The following is a 17511-nucleotide window of genomic DNA, read 5'->3' as shown; positions in this document are numbered from 1 at the left end:
CCCCCCCCCCCATAGTGAATGGTCTATATATATAGACACTGTCTATATATATTTGGAGTGAATGATATATATATATATGTGTGTGTGTGTATATATATATAGTGTGTGTGTGCGTGTGTGTGTGTGTGTGTGTGTGTGAGAGAGAGAGAGAGAGAGAGAGAGAGAGAGAGAGAGAGAGAGAGAGAGAAAGAGTAGAAAGTGAGAACAGAAAAGAAATATTTGAGATAATAATGGCCAAGAACTGTCCAAATAAAACCACAGATCCAGAAAGCTCAGAGAACACTAAGAAGGATAAATTTAAAAAATGAAAGAAAACAACAAGAAACACACCTAGCCTTATCATATTCAAAATGCTGTAAACCAAGGACAGAGAAAATCTTAACAACAGGTAGGGAAGGAAAAACAATACTACTTTGAGTATAAAGAAATAATAGCCAAAGTAGTATTTTAAATATGAAATACTGATCATGTCACTAATTTGTCAATGTTAACTCCATAATAGTTTCCCATTGCTCTTGAAAGTAAGTTAAATTACTTTAGCATAGTGAAACAGGCTTTGAATAGTCTGGCTCCTGCTTCTTCTTCTGGCCTCATCTTCTTTCATGAAAACCTCATATTTTGCCTTCTGGCCTTGCAGCCTTCTCTCTATTCCTTCTAAATGCCCTGGGCTTCACCATGTTCCTGGGATGTTCTGTACATGCTCTTCTCTAGTTTGGGATTATTTTTTCTTGGTACCCCGTTAACTTTGTCCCTTATTTCTGTAGGGAAGCCTTACCCAAGCTCCACTTCTAGGTGGACTGCTCTATTATAGGTCATCTTCAACCTCATCCAGTTGTGATGCTGGGTTGTTTTGTACTCTTATTTTCTATACCTTTTAGAGAGCTTGCCTGACTTTGCTAACACTACATTCACAGCTACATAGTGCTTAGCACAAAGTGGGGACTAAATTTATGTTTGCTTCATAAAACGTTTCTTACAATTATCATAAAAATAAATATTTATTGATTATGGATTACTGGTAGAGTGGTTTCAATAAATATTTTGAAAGACAAATGAACCCCTACCCTCAACTAAGCACCCTTTTACATTTTGGGGAGAAGACACACAGGCTCTAATCCATATAATTTATTTGGGTATAAAGTTGTGCCAACTAACAAAAAATTGAAAAGGACAATATAACAAAGATATACACAAGACCAAGTTGTGTGTGCCTTTAGGAAAGAAATTCTATAGGTTACAAAACCTGAGCTATATGTACTGCAGCATTAAAAGAATATGCACTCTAGGGTGCAGGAACCTTTGCAATTAAGTTAATTGGTGTATTCTTAGTCTTTATGAAAGTACCTGACATTTAGTAGGCACTTAGTAATAATTTATTAAGTAAAAAAATAGGAAGTAGCTAAATAAAAAAGAGGTGAACAAGTGACAAGGAAAACACTCCAGGTAGAGTAAACAGCATGCACAATTTCCCAGACTGTCAAAATTTTTATATCTCTGCAACTTCAGCCCAGAATATGAAAATGGTATCAATTAGATTGTGAAGCCTTTCACTGAGAGAAGGACTTCAGGAAGAAAAGTGAGGAGAAGGATACAAATTTTAGACATATTAAATCTGTGATATATTTAGGTAAATAGAAAAAATTTAATTCCTTCAACCGTGTTGTTCACATTATTATTAGACTTTGAAACATTTTCCTCTGGATCATAATTTTTTCTTTATTCTCACCGATATTACAGATATGAGCTTAAGTTTTCTGACAAAATATGTCATCCAAATTCTAATTTCTCTATCTAAAACATGGAAATTCTAATGCTTTTGTGATTTAGATGCAGTACAGTTCTGAGTTAAAAATTATAGCCTTTTATAGTACATGTAGATTGTATTTGTAAATGTTTATTTGGTGGATACAGTATTTAACAAAATGCAAAGGTTCTTGTACCCGAAAGTGCATGTTCTACTAATGCTGCAGTATACATAGCTCAGGTTTTGCAGTCTGTAGAACTTCTTTCTAAAGGTACATACAACCTGGTCTTGTGCATACCTTTGTTATATTCTGTCCTTTTCAACTTTTGTTCTTTGGGCTGAAGGGGTAGGGGGAAACTCAACACATGTTATCAAAGTATCTTTTGTTTCTGTCATTTCTAGAAGTAACCAGCAGGTGGTATCAAACAATTTTACATGTGTTCTATTGCAGTCTTCCGTGCCTATGTGGTTTCTGAGACTTCTTCTTCCACCCTACACCCCAACCACAAATACACACAAATATTTGATAAAATAAAGATCTACAGAAGGATTTTATTTTATTTTGTGTTTCTGATTTAAATCTCTCTTTGCTTTCAGGGTGATAGTTTTTGCATACATGCATTGAAGCGTTTTTTAATAGTAAGGGCACAGCTTTATATGAAGAAACTTATTTGGTCTTAGTAACAATACTATTGGAAAGTACTGTTGGTGATCCTTACTTCAGAAATGAGGAAGCTGCTGCAACAGTGTCAGTCTCTGTTTAAACCATCTCCTCTGGTTTGACTTTATTCTCAGTGTATATTTTCATCCAACACTCTTTGCTTGGACATCACTTGCTCAGCTATTCTGAGTCAAAACATCAATTGTTTAACATTTTTTTGTCTATATTTTGATATAAAATATTATATAAAAGAAACCAAAATATGAAAACACTATAAGTTAGATATTGTCATTGTGTGGGGAATAATCACATGTGTTTCACATATTACAGAAAACTTTAGTGCCAAAAACACTTTAAGATCCTTACCTTTTGCCTTTTTAACTGACAAAAGAGCCTCCTACAGAAGAAGTAGAGGTCTCACAGAGTGATAGAAAAGAAACAGTCTGTTACAAAAACGCTAAGGAAACATTTAGAGAGCTCCCAATGAGGTGTGGAAAAATGTACATTGTTGGCAGACAGGTACATGGAAGTTTTGTGAGCTTTCCAGGTAAGTGCATTGTCTTTTTGTTTAATGTCCATTGTTTTCTGTTTATAGTGTGATGAGACCAGGCTACACCAAAGCAGGAAGCAGAAAAGGTGGCATTTGAGAATTGTATTTTTTCTAGTAAAAAGACAAAATGAAAGGGAGGAAAGAAAGGAAGGAGGAGGGGACGTAGAGACAATGTTAATAATGTCAAATTTCCAAAATCAGATGAAAGAAAATGTAATTTATATATGGGGAAGATTGTTGCATAGTAGGTTTATATTAAAATTGTTGCAATGTTTTATTGCCTGGAATGAATACACCAAAATCTAATTTTAAACTATAACTTAGAAATAAAATTCAACTTATGACTTGCCATCATTTGGACTTCCATTTATTGTAAATGTTTTTTTTAATTAACCAGTATTAATGCATCTATCAAATATTCCAAGATTCACATTTGAATTAGAATTGATAGATGCCATTAAGTTTTCTTGATTTAAATTAAAATTGTTGTATTTTTTAATCACAAAAGCAAAGCAGATTCACCACAGAAAAAGAAAATAATAAAATCTCCTCAGTATTAATTCCTACAAATAACTAATATTACCATCTTAAATTGTATCCTTAGAGACTTTATCCTTTAATTTTATTTCTGATATTTCACTTTAAAATAGCAAAAAATATAAAACAACAAAAAGTCAGCCACAAGTCCATTTTAATTTTCTCCATTCAATCTAAATGCCACATTTTCCCCCAAGTGGTAACTGTAGGTGTTTGTTTTTTGATTTTTTAGTACGTTTGTACAAGTATATTTATATTGATATATAAGTTCAACTATGTATACTTTTATTCAAATTGAATTATGAAACTTGTAATGCAGAATATTTGTAGTCAAATCAATGTATAGCACTACTTTGTTCTTTGATATTGCCATGGTAATTATAATGCAAGTATTCAATAATTTTTCAAAGTATTTCTGTGTCAATATGCGAGTGTGCCACTCTGGCTTTTGAAAGCAGTGTTCATTGCAGAGTTTGGTATGTCATTTATTTCTACACTGTCTTTTTTATTATCTATTAACACTTTATAGTTGTATATATAAATATGGGGTACAAAGTGATGTTATGATTTTGAATACAATGTGGAAAGATTAAATTCAGCTAATTAACTTATCTATCACCTCTAATATTGAACATTATTGTAATGAGGATACTAAAAATATTTTCTTAGTGAAATAGAAGCTACAGAATTTAATTATTTGCTATATTTTCCATACTCTGCAACTCTTCTCAAAAAAATATCAAAATTATTTCTCCTATCTGAGGCTTTGTACCCTTTGGCTCTCATCTCCCCATTCTGTTTCTCTAACCCCCCAGCCTCTAGTAATTAACTTTCTTCTCACTGCTCCTATTAGTTCAATTGTTTCAGATTTTACCTGTAATTGAGAAGATGCTTTATTTTCTTTTCAGTGTTTGACTTACTTAACTCAGTATAATATTCTCTAATTTTATTCATATTGTCTCAAATGACAGAATTTCTTCTTTTTTGAGGATTAATACTGTTCCATTGTAGATCTATACCACATTTTCTTTATTAATTCATCCTGTGGTAGACACTTAGGTTGATCCCAAAGTTGTCTGTTGTAAGTAGTGTTGTAATGAACATGGGAGGGCAGGCATCTCTTCAGTATACTGATTTCAAGACTTTGAGATACATTTCCAGAAGTGGGATTACTGGATTATATGGTAATTTTAGTTTCTGTTTTTTGAAATCTCCCATATTGTTTCCCGTAATAGTTATACTAATTTGGATTCCAGCCATGAATGTGCAATGGTTTCCTTTTCTATACATCCTTGCCAACACATGTTGTCTTTTGTCCATTTGCTAATAGCCATTCTAAAATATGTAAAGTCATATTCATTACGGTTTTAATTTATGTTCTCTAATGTTTAATGATGTTGGCCATTTTTTTCATATATCGCTGAATAATTTATATGTCTTCTCTTGAGAAATATCTTTTCAAGTCCCTTGCTTGTTTCTCAATTTGATTATTTGTTTTATTTCTAGAAAGGTGACTGAGTTTTTTTATATACTTTGTAAATTAAGCACTTTTCAGTGTGTGGCTTGGAAATGTTTTCTATCAATCCACAGGTTTTTATCATTCTGTTAATTTTTTTAATATATGGAAACTTTTTATCTTGATCTAATCTCACTCATTTATTTTTTTGTTGTTGCCTATGTTTTTGCAGTCAAACCTAAAAAATGATTACCCAAACTAATATCATACACCTTTTTCTCTATATTTTCTTATAGTAGTTTGAAGGTCGCTCTCAGATTTTGTTGTTGTTGCTTTTCTGGCATATCAGCAAGATAGATTTTTGAGAATGGCAGCACAGGTTGATTATCCCTTATCTAAAATGCTTGGCACCAAAAGCGTTTGGATTTGGGAACATTTGTAGAATATATACGGGTTTAGCACACATATCTGCAAAATCAGAAATCTGCAATACTCATTTTAGCACTTGAAACATTTAATAATTTAGAGAATATTAAATCTGAGATTTTTGGTTGAGGGATTGTCAATCTGTCATAGTAAGAAAAATAGGAGGAATAAAAATAGCTAATATTTACATATTCTGTCCTATCATTAGATGATTCACTAAGCTATTAAAACAGAGATTTCAGTAGCCCCTAACTAAAAAAGAATACAGACTTTATAGAATTAGTTAAGAAAAGCTAATACACAAACAATAAGTACATCAACAATAACAACAAACCCCAGAGAAGGACCAGAATCTGATTTCCAGATTTGCCATATTACAATATTCCTAACGTCCAATTTAAAAAAAAATATGAGACATGCAAAGTAAAGAGAAAGTATAACCCATTTGCAGGAAAGAAATATATTCATTAGAAATTCTACCTGGGGAAGCCCAGACATTTTACTAACTACACAAAGACTTTAGCTATGCTAAGTATGATAAAAGAGCTAAACAAACTTTGTTCAAAGAACAGAAGGAAAGTATAGTAATGATATTTCAAACATATTATCAATAAAATGATATAAATTATTTAATAATTGAAACAATTAAAAATTCTATAGTTTAAATTACCATAACTGAAATGAAAAATTCACTAGAGGGGGTCTCCAGAAGATTCAGACAGTCCAAAAAGAAAAATCAGTAACCTCAATGATAAACCAATTAAGATTGTTGAATGTTAGTAATAGAAAGAAAAAAAGAATGAAGAAAATTAATCAAAGTTTGTAAGACCTGTTGTACATCATCAAGCATATCAACACATGAATAAATTGTAGTCACAGAACAAGAGAAGAGAGAGAAAGGTAAACAAGAATATTTGGGCAACTCGAGGTGGCTCACACCTGTAATCCCAGGACTTTGGGAGGCTGAGGTGGATGAATCATTTGTGGTCAGGAGTTTAAGACCAGCCTAGACAACATGGTGAAATTTCATATCTACTACAAATTGAAAAAAAAAAATTAGTTGGACATGGTAGTGTATGCCTGTAATCCTAACTACTCGGAATGCTGAGGCGAAGAATTGCTTGACCTGGGAGGGGAAGGTTGTAGTGAGCCGAGACCATGCTGCTGACCTCTAGCCTGGGTGACAGAGTGAGACTCCATCTCAAAAAAAACAAAAACAAAACCAAAAAACAACAACAAAAAAAAATATTTGAAGACATGATGGCCAAAACCTTTCAAACTTGATGAAAACCATCAATCAGTACGTTCAAGAAACTCAATGAACTATAAATAAAATAAATTCTAAGAAATCACAACTAGATATATCATAATAAAACTGTGGAATGTCAAAGGGGCCAATAGAGAATCTTGAAACAAGCAAATGTTTTAAGCAAAGTAACACTTCATGTAAAAGGGATCCTCAATTTGATTAGCACCTAACACATCAACAAAAACAATGGAGACCAGAGGTAATGAGGTGATACTGGAAAAAAAAATGCTCAACCAAGAATTATATGCTCATCAAAACTATCCTTCAAAATTTAGTAGGAATAAAACATTCTCAGGTAAACAAAAACTAAATTTTGTCATTAGCAGAACTGCTCTACAGAAAATGCTAAAAAGCCACCTCAGGCTGAAATGAAAAGATAGTAGATAGTATTTCTCCACAAGAAAAAATAAAGAACAACAGTAAAGATATGCTGCATAGATATATATATAAAATACAACTTCAATGTATTTTTGTTTTAATTCATTTATTCTTTCAAATTTGAAAGAACTTTATAAAACCATAATTATAAATTTATATTAATGGGCAAACAATATAGAGAGATATAATTTGTTATGTAAAAGTATTAATTTGGAGACACAAAGCTAAATAGAAGCAACTTTATGTACTTTTGATACTTAGTTGGTATTAATCCAAATTAGATTGTCATAAATTTTAATTCTTAAGGCAAACACCAAGAAAATAACTCAAAAATATGTGGTTAAAAACACAAAGGTGTTAAAATGGTACATTATAAAATATCTATTTGACAAAAAATGGAATTAATGGGACAATTGATAAAATATAAGATATGACATATAAAATTAGCAAAATGGGAGAAGTAAGTCTGTTTTATCAGTAATTATATTGTATATGAATGGATTAAACTCACTAGCTAAAGTTATGGATTCACTTAATGAATAAAAATCCAAAAAATATGATTTAACTATATGTTGTTTACAAGAAAATCCCTTTAGATTCTAAAACACATATTAATTGAAAGTAAAAGGATGGAAAAGCATATTCCATACAAACAGCAGCCAAAGAGATCTAGATTGGCTACATTTATAACAGAAAGGATAAATAATAAGAAATGAAGGCTTCAAAAGACAAATGATATTATATAATGACAAAAGAATGAATTCATCAAGAATATATAAAAATTATAAACATTATATAATGACAAAAGAATCAATTCATCAAGAATATGTAAAAATTGTAACTATACATGTAATAAAAGATTTCTAAAATATGTGAATTATAAAGTGAAAAAATTGAAGGGAGAAATTAATGATTCAAAAATATTAGTTGAAGAGTTCAGTGTCCCACCTTAAAAAAAATGAATGTAACTAGGCCAGGCACGATGGCTCACACCTGTAATCCCAGCAGTTTGGAGGCTGAGGCAGTGGACCACCTGAGGTCAGCAGTTCATTATCATCCTAGCCAACATGGTGAAACCCCGTCTCTATTAAAAAATACAAAAAAAAAAAAAAAAAGAAAAAAGAAAAGAAAAGAAAAGAAAAAAAATTAGCTGGGCATGGTGATGACAACCTGTAATCCCAGCTACTCAGAAGACTGTGGCAGAAGAATTACTTGAACCTACTAGGTAGAGGTTGCAGTTAGCTGAGATCGCACCACTGCACTTCAGCTTGGGTGACAGAGCAAGACTCCATCTCAAATTTTAAAAAAAGAAGAATATAACTAGACAGAATATCAGCAAAAATTAGAAGATTTGAATAAAGAATACACCAACTAGACCTAACATACTCCACCCATAAAAAACAGAATGCACATATTTCTCAAATGGACATGAACATTCTCTAGGAAGATAATGCATTAGACCATTAACCGAGTCTCAATAAATTCAAAGATTGAATTATTACAAAGTATGTTCTTAACACTAAAATGGAATAGAATTTTTAAGAAAATGTACAGATATATAAACATTAAGCAATACATTTCTAAATTACCATGGAATCAAAGAAGAAATCACAAGCGGTATTAGAAAATACTTTAATATGAATGAAAAGAAAAAAATAATGTGACTTAATGGAAAATAACAAAAGTCGGTTCTTACAGAGAAATTTGTATTCCTAACCACTTATGTTAAAAAGAGAAAAAATAATTCTCAAATCTAAAACTTAGCCATCCTCTTTGAAAAGCAGAAAAGAGAAAACTAAATCCAAAGCAAGAGGAAGAAAAATACGTGTTAGAGATAAATTGTAGAGAAAACAGAAATAACAATAGAAAAAATTACCACACAACTGTAAGTTGGCTTTTTAACAGATCAATAATATTGACTTACTTTTAGCTACAATGACCAAGAAAAAAAAGAGAAAAAAATTAAATTGCTAAAATCAAGAAAGCAGATGGGATATCACTTCTGACCATAGATAAATTATATATGTAATTCTATATATGTATCAGTTAGAGAATATATATATATATATGTAATTCTACATATGTATCAGAGAACATATAAATATATATGTGTTACATACATATATATGTTACATATACATATATAGAATTACATATGTATATGTATCAGTTAGAGAATATATATATAGTGACCAGGGTCACGCCTATAATCCCAGCACTTTGGGAGGCTTAGGCGGGCAGATCACTCACTTGAGGCCAGGAGTTTGAGACCAGCCAGGCAAATATGACAAAACCCTGTCTTTACTAAAAATACAAAAATTAGCTGAGCATAGCAGTGTGCTCCTGTATACCCAGCTACCTGGGAGTCTGAGGCACAAGAATCATTTGAACCCAGGAGGTGGAGGTTGCCCCGAACTAAGATCATATTACTGTGCTTCAGCCTGGGTAAAATATATACATATATGTTAGGGAGACATAAATATGTGTGTGTGTGTGTGTGTGTGTGTGTGTGTAAAATAACTCTGGGAACAATTGTTATGTCAAAAATTTAGATAATCTAAATTAAATATAACAATTCCTAAAACTACAAATGACCAAAATTGACTCAAGATTCTGAATAAGCCTATAATAAATAAAGCTATGAATTTAGTAAACAAAAAAAAAAAAAACATTCAGTCAAGAAAACCTCAAGGTCAAATGGCTTCACTGGTGAATTCTACCAAACATATAAAGAATTAACAAAAATCTTTCTCAAAATCTTCCAAAAAATGGATGAGAAGGAAACATATTCCTGACTCGTTTTATAAGGCTATATTACCAAGATGCCAAAATAGAGAAGCAAATCACAATAAAAAACCTAGAGATCCATATTCCTTACAGATATAGATGCAGATGCCCTCAATAAAATAATAGCAAACTAAAATCAACTACATGATAAAGTGAGATTTATTCCAGGAATGCAAAGTTGGTTCAGCATAAAAAAATCAAACAAATATAATACAACATATTTATGGAAAAGGAAAAAAATAAAAATGCAATCATACTTATAGGTGAAGGATTAAACTTTCTCCCTAACATCAGAAATAAGACACAGATGTCTGCTCTCACCAATTCTATTCAACATTATACTACAATTTCTAGCTAGGGCAATTAGGCAATAAAAATAAAAATATACAAATTGGAAAGGAAGAAGTAAAACTCTACTTGCAGATGGCATGATTTTATTTATAGAAGATCCTTAATAAACCACATCAAATTTGTTACATCTATTAAACAAATTCAGCAAAGATTTAGGCTACAAAGCCAACATACAAAAAGTCAGTTGTGTTTTTGTACAAAAGCAATGAACAATCTGAACAGAAAGTTAAGAAAATCCATTGACATTAGCATGCAAACAATTACAGTATCTATAAATAAATGTAACCAAGGAGATGAAAGATGTATACACTAAAAACTATAGAATATTGCTGCATGAAATTAAAGTAGCCCTAAACAAATGGAAATGTTTATGTTAGAGAGAGAGAGAGAGAGAGAGAGAGAGAGAGAGAGAGACCTAGTGGAAATATATCCTATGTCCAAAGATTGAAAGCCTTAACATGATTAAAATGGTATTACTACCAAATAGCATGTGCAGATTCAATGAAATACCTATCAAAATTCCAATGACTTCTTTTGCAAAAATGAACAAAATGGCCATAACAACATATGGAAATGTAAGGGACCCTGAATAGCCAAAACCATCTTGAAAAAGACGAAGAATGATGAATAAGAGTAAGAGGAGACTCAAGCTTCTTGATTTCAAGTTACTCTAAAGCTATAGTCATCAAAACAGTGTGAAACTTGACTAAGGATAAATATGTAGATCAATGGTATAAAATTTGGAGTACAGAGATTGAACCCACATATCTATGGTCAATTGGTTCTCAACAAAGTGTGCAAGATAATTTAATGGGGAAACAAAAGTCTTTTTAACAAATGGTGCTGGGACAACTGGCTATCTAGGTGCAAAAGAATGAATTTGGATGTCTACCTTACACCCTCACACAAAAATGAACTAAAGGCGCACTAGTAATACCTCAAACTGTAAAACGCATAAAGAAACGTAGGCCTTAATCTTCATGACCCTCAATTAGACAACAGTTTCTTAGCTATGACACCGATTTGTAATACTCCATATCATCCTAAATACAAGGAGAGTATCAAATTTTTAAAGTTTTGGTAACATTTTGATGATACTCTTGCTTTTAAAATGTATCTTATTGTTTGGTTTGTATTTCTTTACTGCTGCTGTTGATTTGTTATTTTTATTTCCTATATTGTGTGTGTGTGTGTGTGTGTGTGTATACGTGTGTGTGTGTGTGTGTATGTACATATGTATATCTGTCTTATATTCTACTCTTTTGTACAAAAATCTCAACGAAGAGCAGCATATCAATTTAAAACCTTTCACAACTTAGCATGTGCAAACACAGTATGTTTCTGTAAATGCTGATTTTAATAGCTTGCCGGTGAAGTAAAGTTCCTTTTTTGGCTTCGTTTTTACCATTATTATCGTATGGTATTTTTGGAGGCATTCATTCATGATTTACTAGAATTATTGATATTTTTAATTACTAACTGCACTCTAAATGAATAAAAATACTGATTTATCCTAAAGGAAAATAAAATAGAAAGAACCTTCAAATAGAAATGAACATTTCTTTAATATTTTCATATTTTCTTTTAATTTAATGTACCTCCAGTGCACATAATTAAACTTATATTGAATCCCAGATAAAGCAGGCTATTGTAGCCATTTTGAGGACTTATAATGCAATTTATCTCCTGAATTATGGCCTTCTTTTCTCTTAACAATTGTGGCTTCCCTTACCACTGTCAGAAAAGCTGTATGTTAAAAGGAAAAGAAATGCATTCTTTTTAAACAAAGAAAATTATGAAATAATGAATTATATTTTATGATGTTTTGTTTTTAGTGGCTTGCTTTATATTTTAAAGATTCTAAGTTATGTTATAAAAGATAATTATGTCCTCATAATGTCCTGGTAATCCAGAATTAATTTCATACTTAAATAGCCATGCTTGAAGTATTTTTAAATCACAGTTTCTTCATGATCACTTCTGTGGATTATTGGTCCATGGCTTAACATGATTCAAATAAATGATGAACAAATTAATGTGAAGCTTTTATAATATTTAAAAAAATTAATGTTGTTTGGCAATGGACCCATTTAACATGCCTGCTTTTCCTTGTAGATAATTCTACATCCGTATCCCCAGTTATTTTAACCTCATTAGTACTTAGAGGAAAAGGGATTTTTTTAATACAAAAATGGAAACCAAAAGCATTTTCAGAGTCATTGCTTCAAGAAATATTATAACCATTTAAGATAATTGACTTTACACTGTATTCTAGTATTTATTGATTTATTTATTATTTTTTAGTGGATAAAAGTAGCAAAAATATTGGGAATAGAGGGAGAATAAAAACTACTTCCCATGCTGTCCTGCTAGTACCTATTGATGTTTTCAGTTCCCGTCTTTTCTTTTGCAGGAGTAACAACTGTCCTAACAATGACAACTCTAAGCATCAGTGCTCGGAATTCTCTCCCCAAAGTGGCTTATGCGACTGCCATGGACTGGTTTATTGCTGTTTGTTATGCATTTGTGTTCTCTGCCCTAATTGAGTTTGCAACTGTTAATTACTTCACCAAAAGAGGATGGGCTTGGGATGGGAAGAGTGTAGTAAATGACAAGGTAAGTGAGAACTTCCATGTTATCATTATTAAGAAAATCCCCTAATGAATTCAGCTTGTAACAGATATGTTTCTAAAAACTGACATTAAAGATATCTATCTATCTATATATGAGCTAGAATCATATCAATTTCTTTTAAAGTGTTCTTGCCTGAAACCCTTTAGGAGTGCTTGCAGTAGTAATCCTTCCATTAACACCACTCTGTAGCATCTGTTGAGCTCTATGTGTCAGGCACTGTGCTAAGTGTTTTACGTATGCTCTCTCACAAAATCTTTATAGCATCCTTATTACTAGACTGTCTTCTTAATTCTCATTTTTACTGATGAATAAGCAAAACAGTAAAGTTATTTACTTGCCCAAGCTCACACAACTTGTTAGTAGGTGTACTTGAACCCAGATCTGCCTGTCTGACGATTGAGTTTATAGTTTTAGCACCACACTACATTATTATAAAGAGATTGGAAAAAGAAAATGGGCATTTATTTTAGCTATAATAAAATTCCAGGCTCTAGCAATGGTTTGAATCCTCTTCACCTGTTCCAGTCTCTGTTGATTGATTGTAAAAGGCCGTATAGCATTTTTTATCTCTCCATATTGTATGGAATAAATTTGTGGGTGCTGGAATGCCTAAAAATTTTACGTTGCTCATACAGTCTAAAAGGTAAAAGTTATTTGTTCTTAAGAATAACTTCTTTTGAGATTATTGCTGTACTAGGTTTCAAGTACTGAATCTAATGGGAGATTTGTGGAATGATGTAACAGCTGCTTCCTTTCATACTCTATAGATTATTTATCTGCCTTAAGAGGAGTCTTTGAATGTATCATAATGATCTACATTCTTATTAGTAAAATGTTGTATTCAGATAATTTCTTTAACATTGTATTCACCTAAATGCTTCTTTTATTTCATTTGGAATAACTTACTTACAGATTTGATTTTTTTCTCAGTTATTTGAATATAATATTTTTCATTTCTATGACTATATCACAGTTTAAACATACAAGCCGTAAATGTTATAGTTTAAAAGTCTTTCTCTTTTTCCTTAATTTTGTGAGCCATAGAAATTTTAATGAAACTGATGGTTCATTTAATTTTATAAGTTGTGTTTTGCCTACTAACAGAGCCAACAAATAAATATGGAAAGGAATATTATCAATTTTATATGCTTAACTTTTGGGCTGTTTCAGCATTTCTATTACATTTTAATGTTGATTTATGTTTTCATTGCCCATATAGTATACTGCTTTTTCATGGTATCTATGCAATTATTTTTTAAGCTATATTGATTATACATCCACTTTCATGCTAATTTTGGGGGGCTAAAATATTAAATATTTGTAAATAAGTCACAAAAGATAAATGCTTTGTGCCATGAATTCCCATATATAAATGTATTGATATATTATTTTAATATTAGAGAGTGCCAAATTAACATTATGAAATGATATGCCTTCTCAACTCTTGACATTGGAAAACAGAAGTACCTCTAAATGTGAAAAACAAATAATTGATAATATTTTATAAAAACAATAACTTACTACTCATGAATAGTGGATTTAAGTCTACCCATATGCCAAATTACACATAGCCAGGAAAAATTTATGTCAAAATCACTGAGATCCCAACCTAATTTTCAGGAAAAGAGCTAACATTGTGTATGTTAGCTTGGTTTAGTTCAGGAGAACCATATATCAGACACTGCTTGTTCTCGTATACTTTTCCATAGCTAGAGTGCCCAGCACAGTGCCTGGTCCTTAGCAGGCATTTTAGAAATATTTAATGTGTGAAAGAATAAATGAGTGTCTGATCTTAAATCTCAAAATGTAATACTAGTGAGAAAACTTCTTTGCCTTCATGGAAATCTTTTTAAAAAGCTTATAATAAATTTACCAATGGATACTCTATCCAATTTCATAATTCAGATGAGTTTTGAGAGTTGTTTCATAAATTACCTTAGGTATAAGAACTAAAAACTCCTTAAAACTAAAAGGAAATCAAGAAGATTGCATTAAAATAGCTTATCTGTCTAAAAGATATTTCAGTGTAATATACTTTCACCTTAATATTCCTTAGACTTAATTTTAAGTAGAAAATTATAATTTTCTTTAAATAGAAAGTTTTTATCCACAGGCTGATTTCAGTGTCCTTTCTGATTAACCGGGCTTATGGAAGGCCCTTTGTTTTGCCATTAGTAAACATGAGCAAATGTAGTTATCTGTCAATCAAACAAGCACATGAAAAGTTATTTGAAAATTCATAAAATACCAAGCATCAATTTGCCGCATAAGTATAATGATTCAGCTACTTATTGATATTGTATGTTTTAAGAAAAAGACATAGGCCTTTAACCTGTCTACATGTGGATTACACAGTCAACATATTACATTTAGAATGTGCACTGATACTTAAATTTAGTTTTTGCAAATAAATAAATAAATACTCTCGGTTATATTCAAGCTACGTTTGAGCCCTATGTTAACAGCAAAGCTACCTTGCTCTGTGAACTTGGGCAGGACTTTACACTACTTTTAGCATCAGTTGTGAAATTAGGTGAGAAAACCTTATTATTAGAAAAATGCAGTACTGGATCAGATTATCCACCTCCAAATTTTTATGCCTTTTCATATACAAAAGCATCTATTTATGCAACCCCAGGCTCCTATGGAACTTTTCTTCCTATCCAATGTTCCTCCTTTCCTCTTTCTGCTCAATACAAATTCTTTCACCCCAGCCCTTGATTTGATCTCTTTCATTCTTGTTGCTTTCTCAAACCTTCTCATTAGTTATTGTTTCTTATGTCTCAAAAGCTATCTTATTCTTTTCAATGCCTCCTTTCTTTCAGCTTATGAAAATGCTTAATATGCTTAATTTACTGAGGAAAATTTTTTCCAATCCTATTCCACTTTCTTTCCATATCCTCAGATTCTACCCTCTGTTCTATATTCAAGCTTTTTAAAAACATGTTATCTTATCACTTTCACCTTAATCCGGACCCACTATAATCTAATTTCCTTTTCACTTACCATTTTGTAGCTGAAGGGCACAAATAACCTTATATTTTAAGATCTGATATTTTTTCTATTTTTCTCAGAGAATCCCCATTAAACCTTTTTACTGTTATGCTCCAGAATCTTACTTCAGACCCAGCTCAGCAACTTTTTCTCTTCTTTTCTTTCTGAAATCAAGCTTCAGAGTATCAGCTATCTTTGCTCACATCCTGGCAGCTGCCAGTATTCATTTTATGTTTTTTGATTCTCTGCCAGAGTTCAGACTGGACCTAGCTTCCCTGGCATCTGTTCTTGTTTATCCCTAAAGACAGTCAATTCTATTTTCTTTAATGCAGTTTTTGTTTTCAGTATTCACTGTGTGATTCTCACTTTAAGGGTTTTACTGACCATGTTTGCATGAATATCTGCAACACTAAGCATACTGTCCCCCTATTTGCCATCCTCAGCACAAACATCTATTCCTCAGGAAAATTTTGAGCCATCCTCTGCCTTTATAAATGATTAGGTCTGAATTATAAGTGTATACAGAATTCTGTTCTTTTGCATTAGAGCCCTTATTGTAGTTGTATATTGCATGTTTCTGTCTCAACTCTTCACTGGTTGTAACAATGACCATATTTGTTTAATAAATCCCTTCTTTAGTAATAAATGTCCAAGGCATTTTGTATGGACCCTTTCATGTATTAGGTGCTCAGTAAATGTGGTATGAGTTAATGAGATATTACAAAACTAAAATTTAAAACCCATGCCTTTATTTTACTGTTCAAGGTCATTATCAGTAAGTATACTGCACCTTTTAACTTACAAGATCATGTATCTAACCTGTTTCTGGAACATTTTTACCTGAATATAATCAATCATTCTCAATCTCAACCTGAATATGACAATATCTGTTTTATAAAGGATTAAAGAAATAACACAAGCAAAGACAATACAGTCTCCTAAATTGATGTTCTATCTTTCCACTGCCCATATTCAGTTATTCATCAGCAGTTGGTACCTCAGTTAATGTCACAACCTAATCTTATAAGCCACAACTTGGAAGTATTTCTCAATATCTAGTCAGCCATTAAATCTTGTCCATTATTCTCCCTACATACCTTAGACCACATCTCCACCATCTCTCATAATTTTTACAGTTTTTTTAACTCCTCTCTAACTCTAATCATGTCTTTTTCTTATCCATCTCTGCGTTATGACAGTCAGAATTATTCTAAAACATAGATCATTTTACTCTTCAGTTCTTTAATGAATTATTAAAGGCAAATATTCAAAGTGTTATAGTTTCTCTTATATTTGCTTATATGATGAATAATAAGGAATAATTTTTTGTTATTACGTGCTTCTATATGTCTGGGAATATTTCTGTTTTATAAATGAGAATTGGTCAATAAAGTTACCTGGTGGGGATCACATATCTAATAGGACTTAAGATAGGTCTAAGTTTCATAATCATATTCTTTCTCTAACCATTGTTAGCCACCATCATTTCCCCAAACATCCATGCTTCTGCACAGCTCCATAGCATTAGACCTACCACCCGTCTTGCAATAATACCTCTTCTTCTTTTGCTGACAAATTCCTATTGTTTTTTAAGATCAATCTGATTTTATATAATATGAAAACTTTCCAGACTAATGTTTTTGACTTCTCTCAACCCCCAGATTGTATTTTGACACCACCTGGT

At 31.7% G+C, this 17511-nt stretch overlaps 1 protein-coding gene across 7 annotated transcripts in view; it reads left to right on the top strand.

Annotated features, from left to right (window-relative positions):
- GABRA2 (gamma-aminobutyric acid type A receptor subunit alpha2) overlaps nt 1-17511 on the top strand; it is a 153560-nt gene that overhangs the window by 121777 nt on the left and 14272 nt on the right. For all 7 annotated transcript variants that reach the window (XM_032274081.1, XM_032274086.1, XM_032274082.1 and 4 more), the window contains one exon: nt 12613-12815. In XM_032274081.1, coding sequence (XP_032129972.1) covers nt 12613-12815 — 203 coding nt within the window. The remainder of the gene's footprint in view (nt 1-12612; nt 12816-17511) is intronic.

Source organism: Sapajus apella, unplaced genomic scaffold (genome assembly GCF_009761245.1).
Source record: "Sapajus apella isolate SASKATOON/1434 unplaced genomic scaffold, GSC_monkey_1.0 scaffold5, whole genome shotgun sequence".
NCBI lineage: Eukaryota > Metazoa > Chordata > Mammalia > Primates > Cebidae > Sapajus > Sapajus apella.
This window is presented reverse-complemented; position numbering and strand designations above follow the sequence as displayed.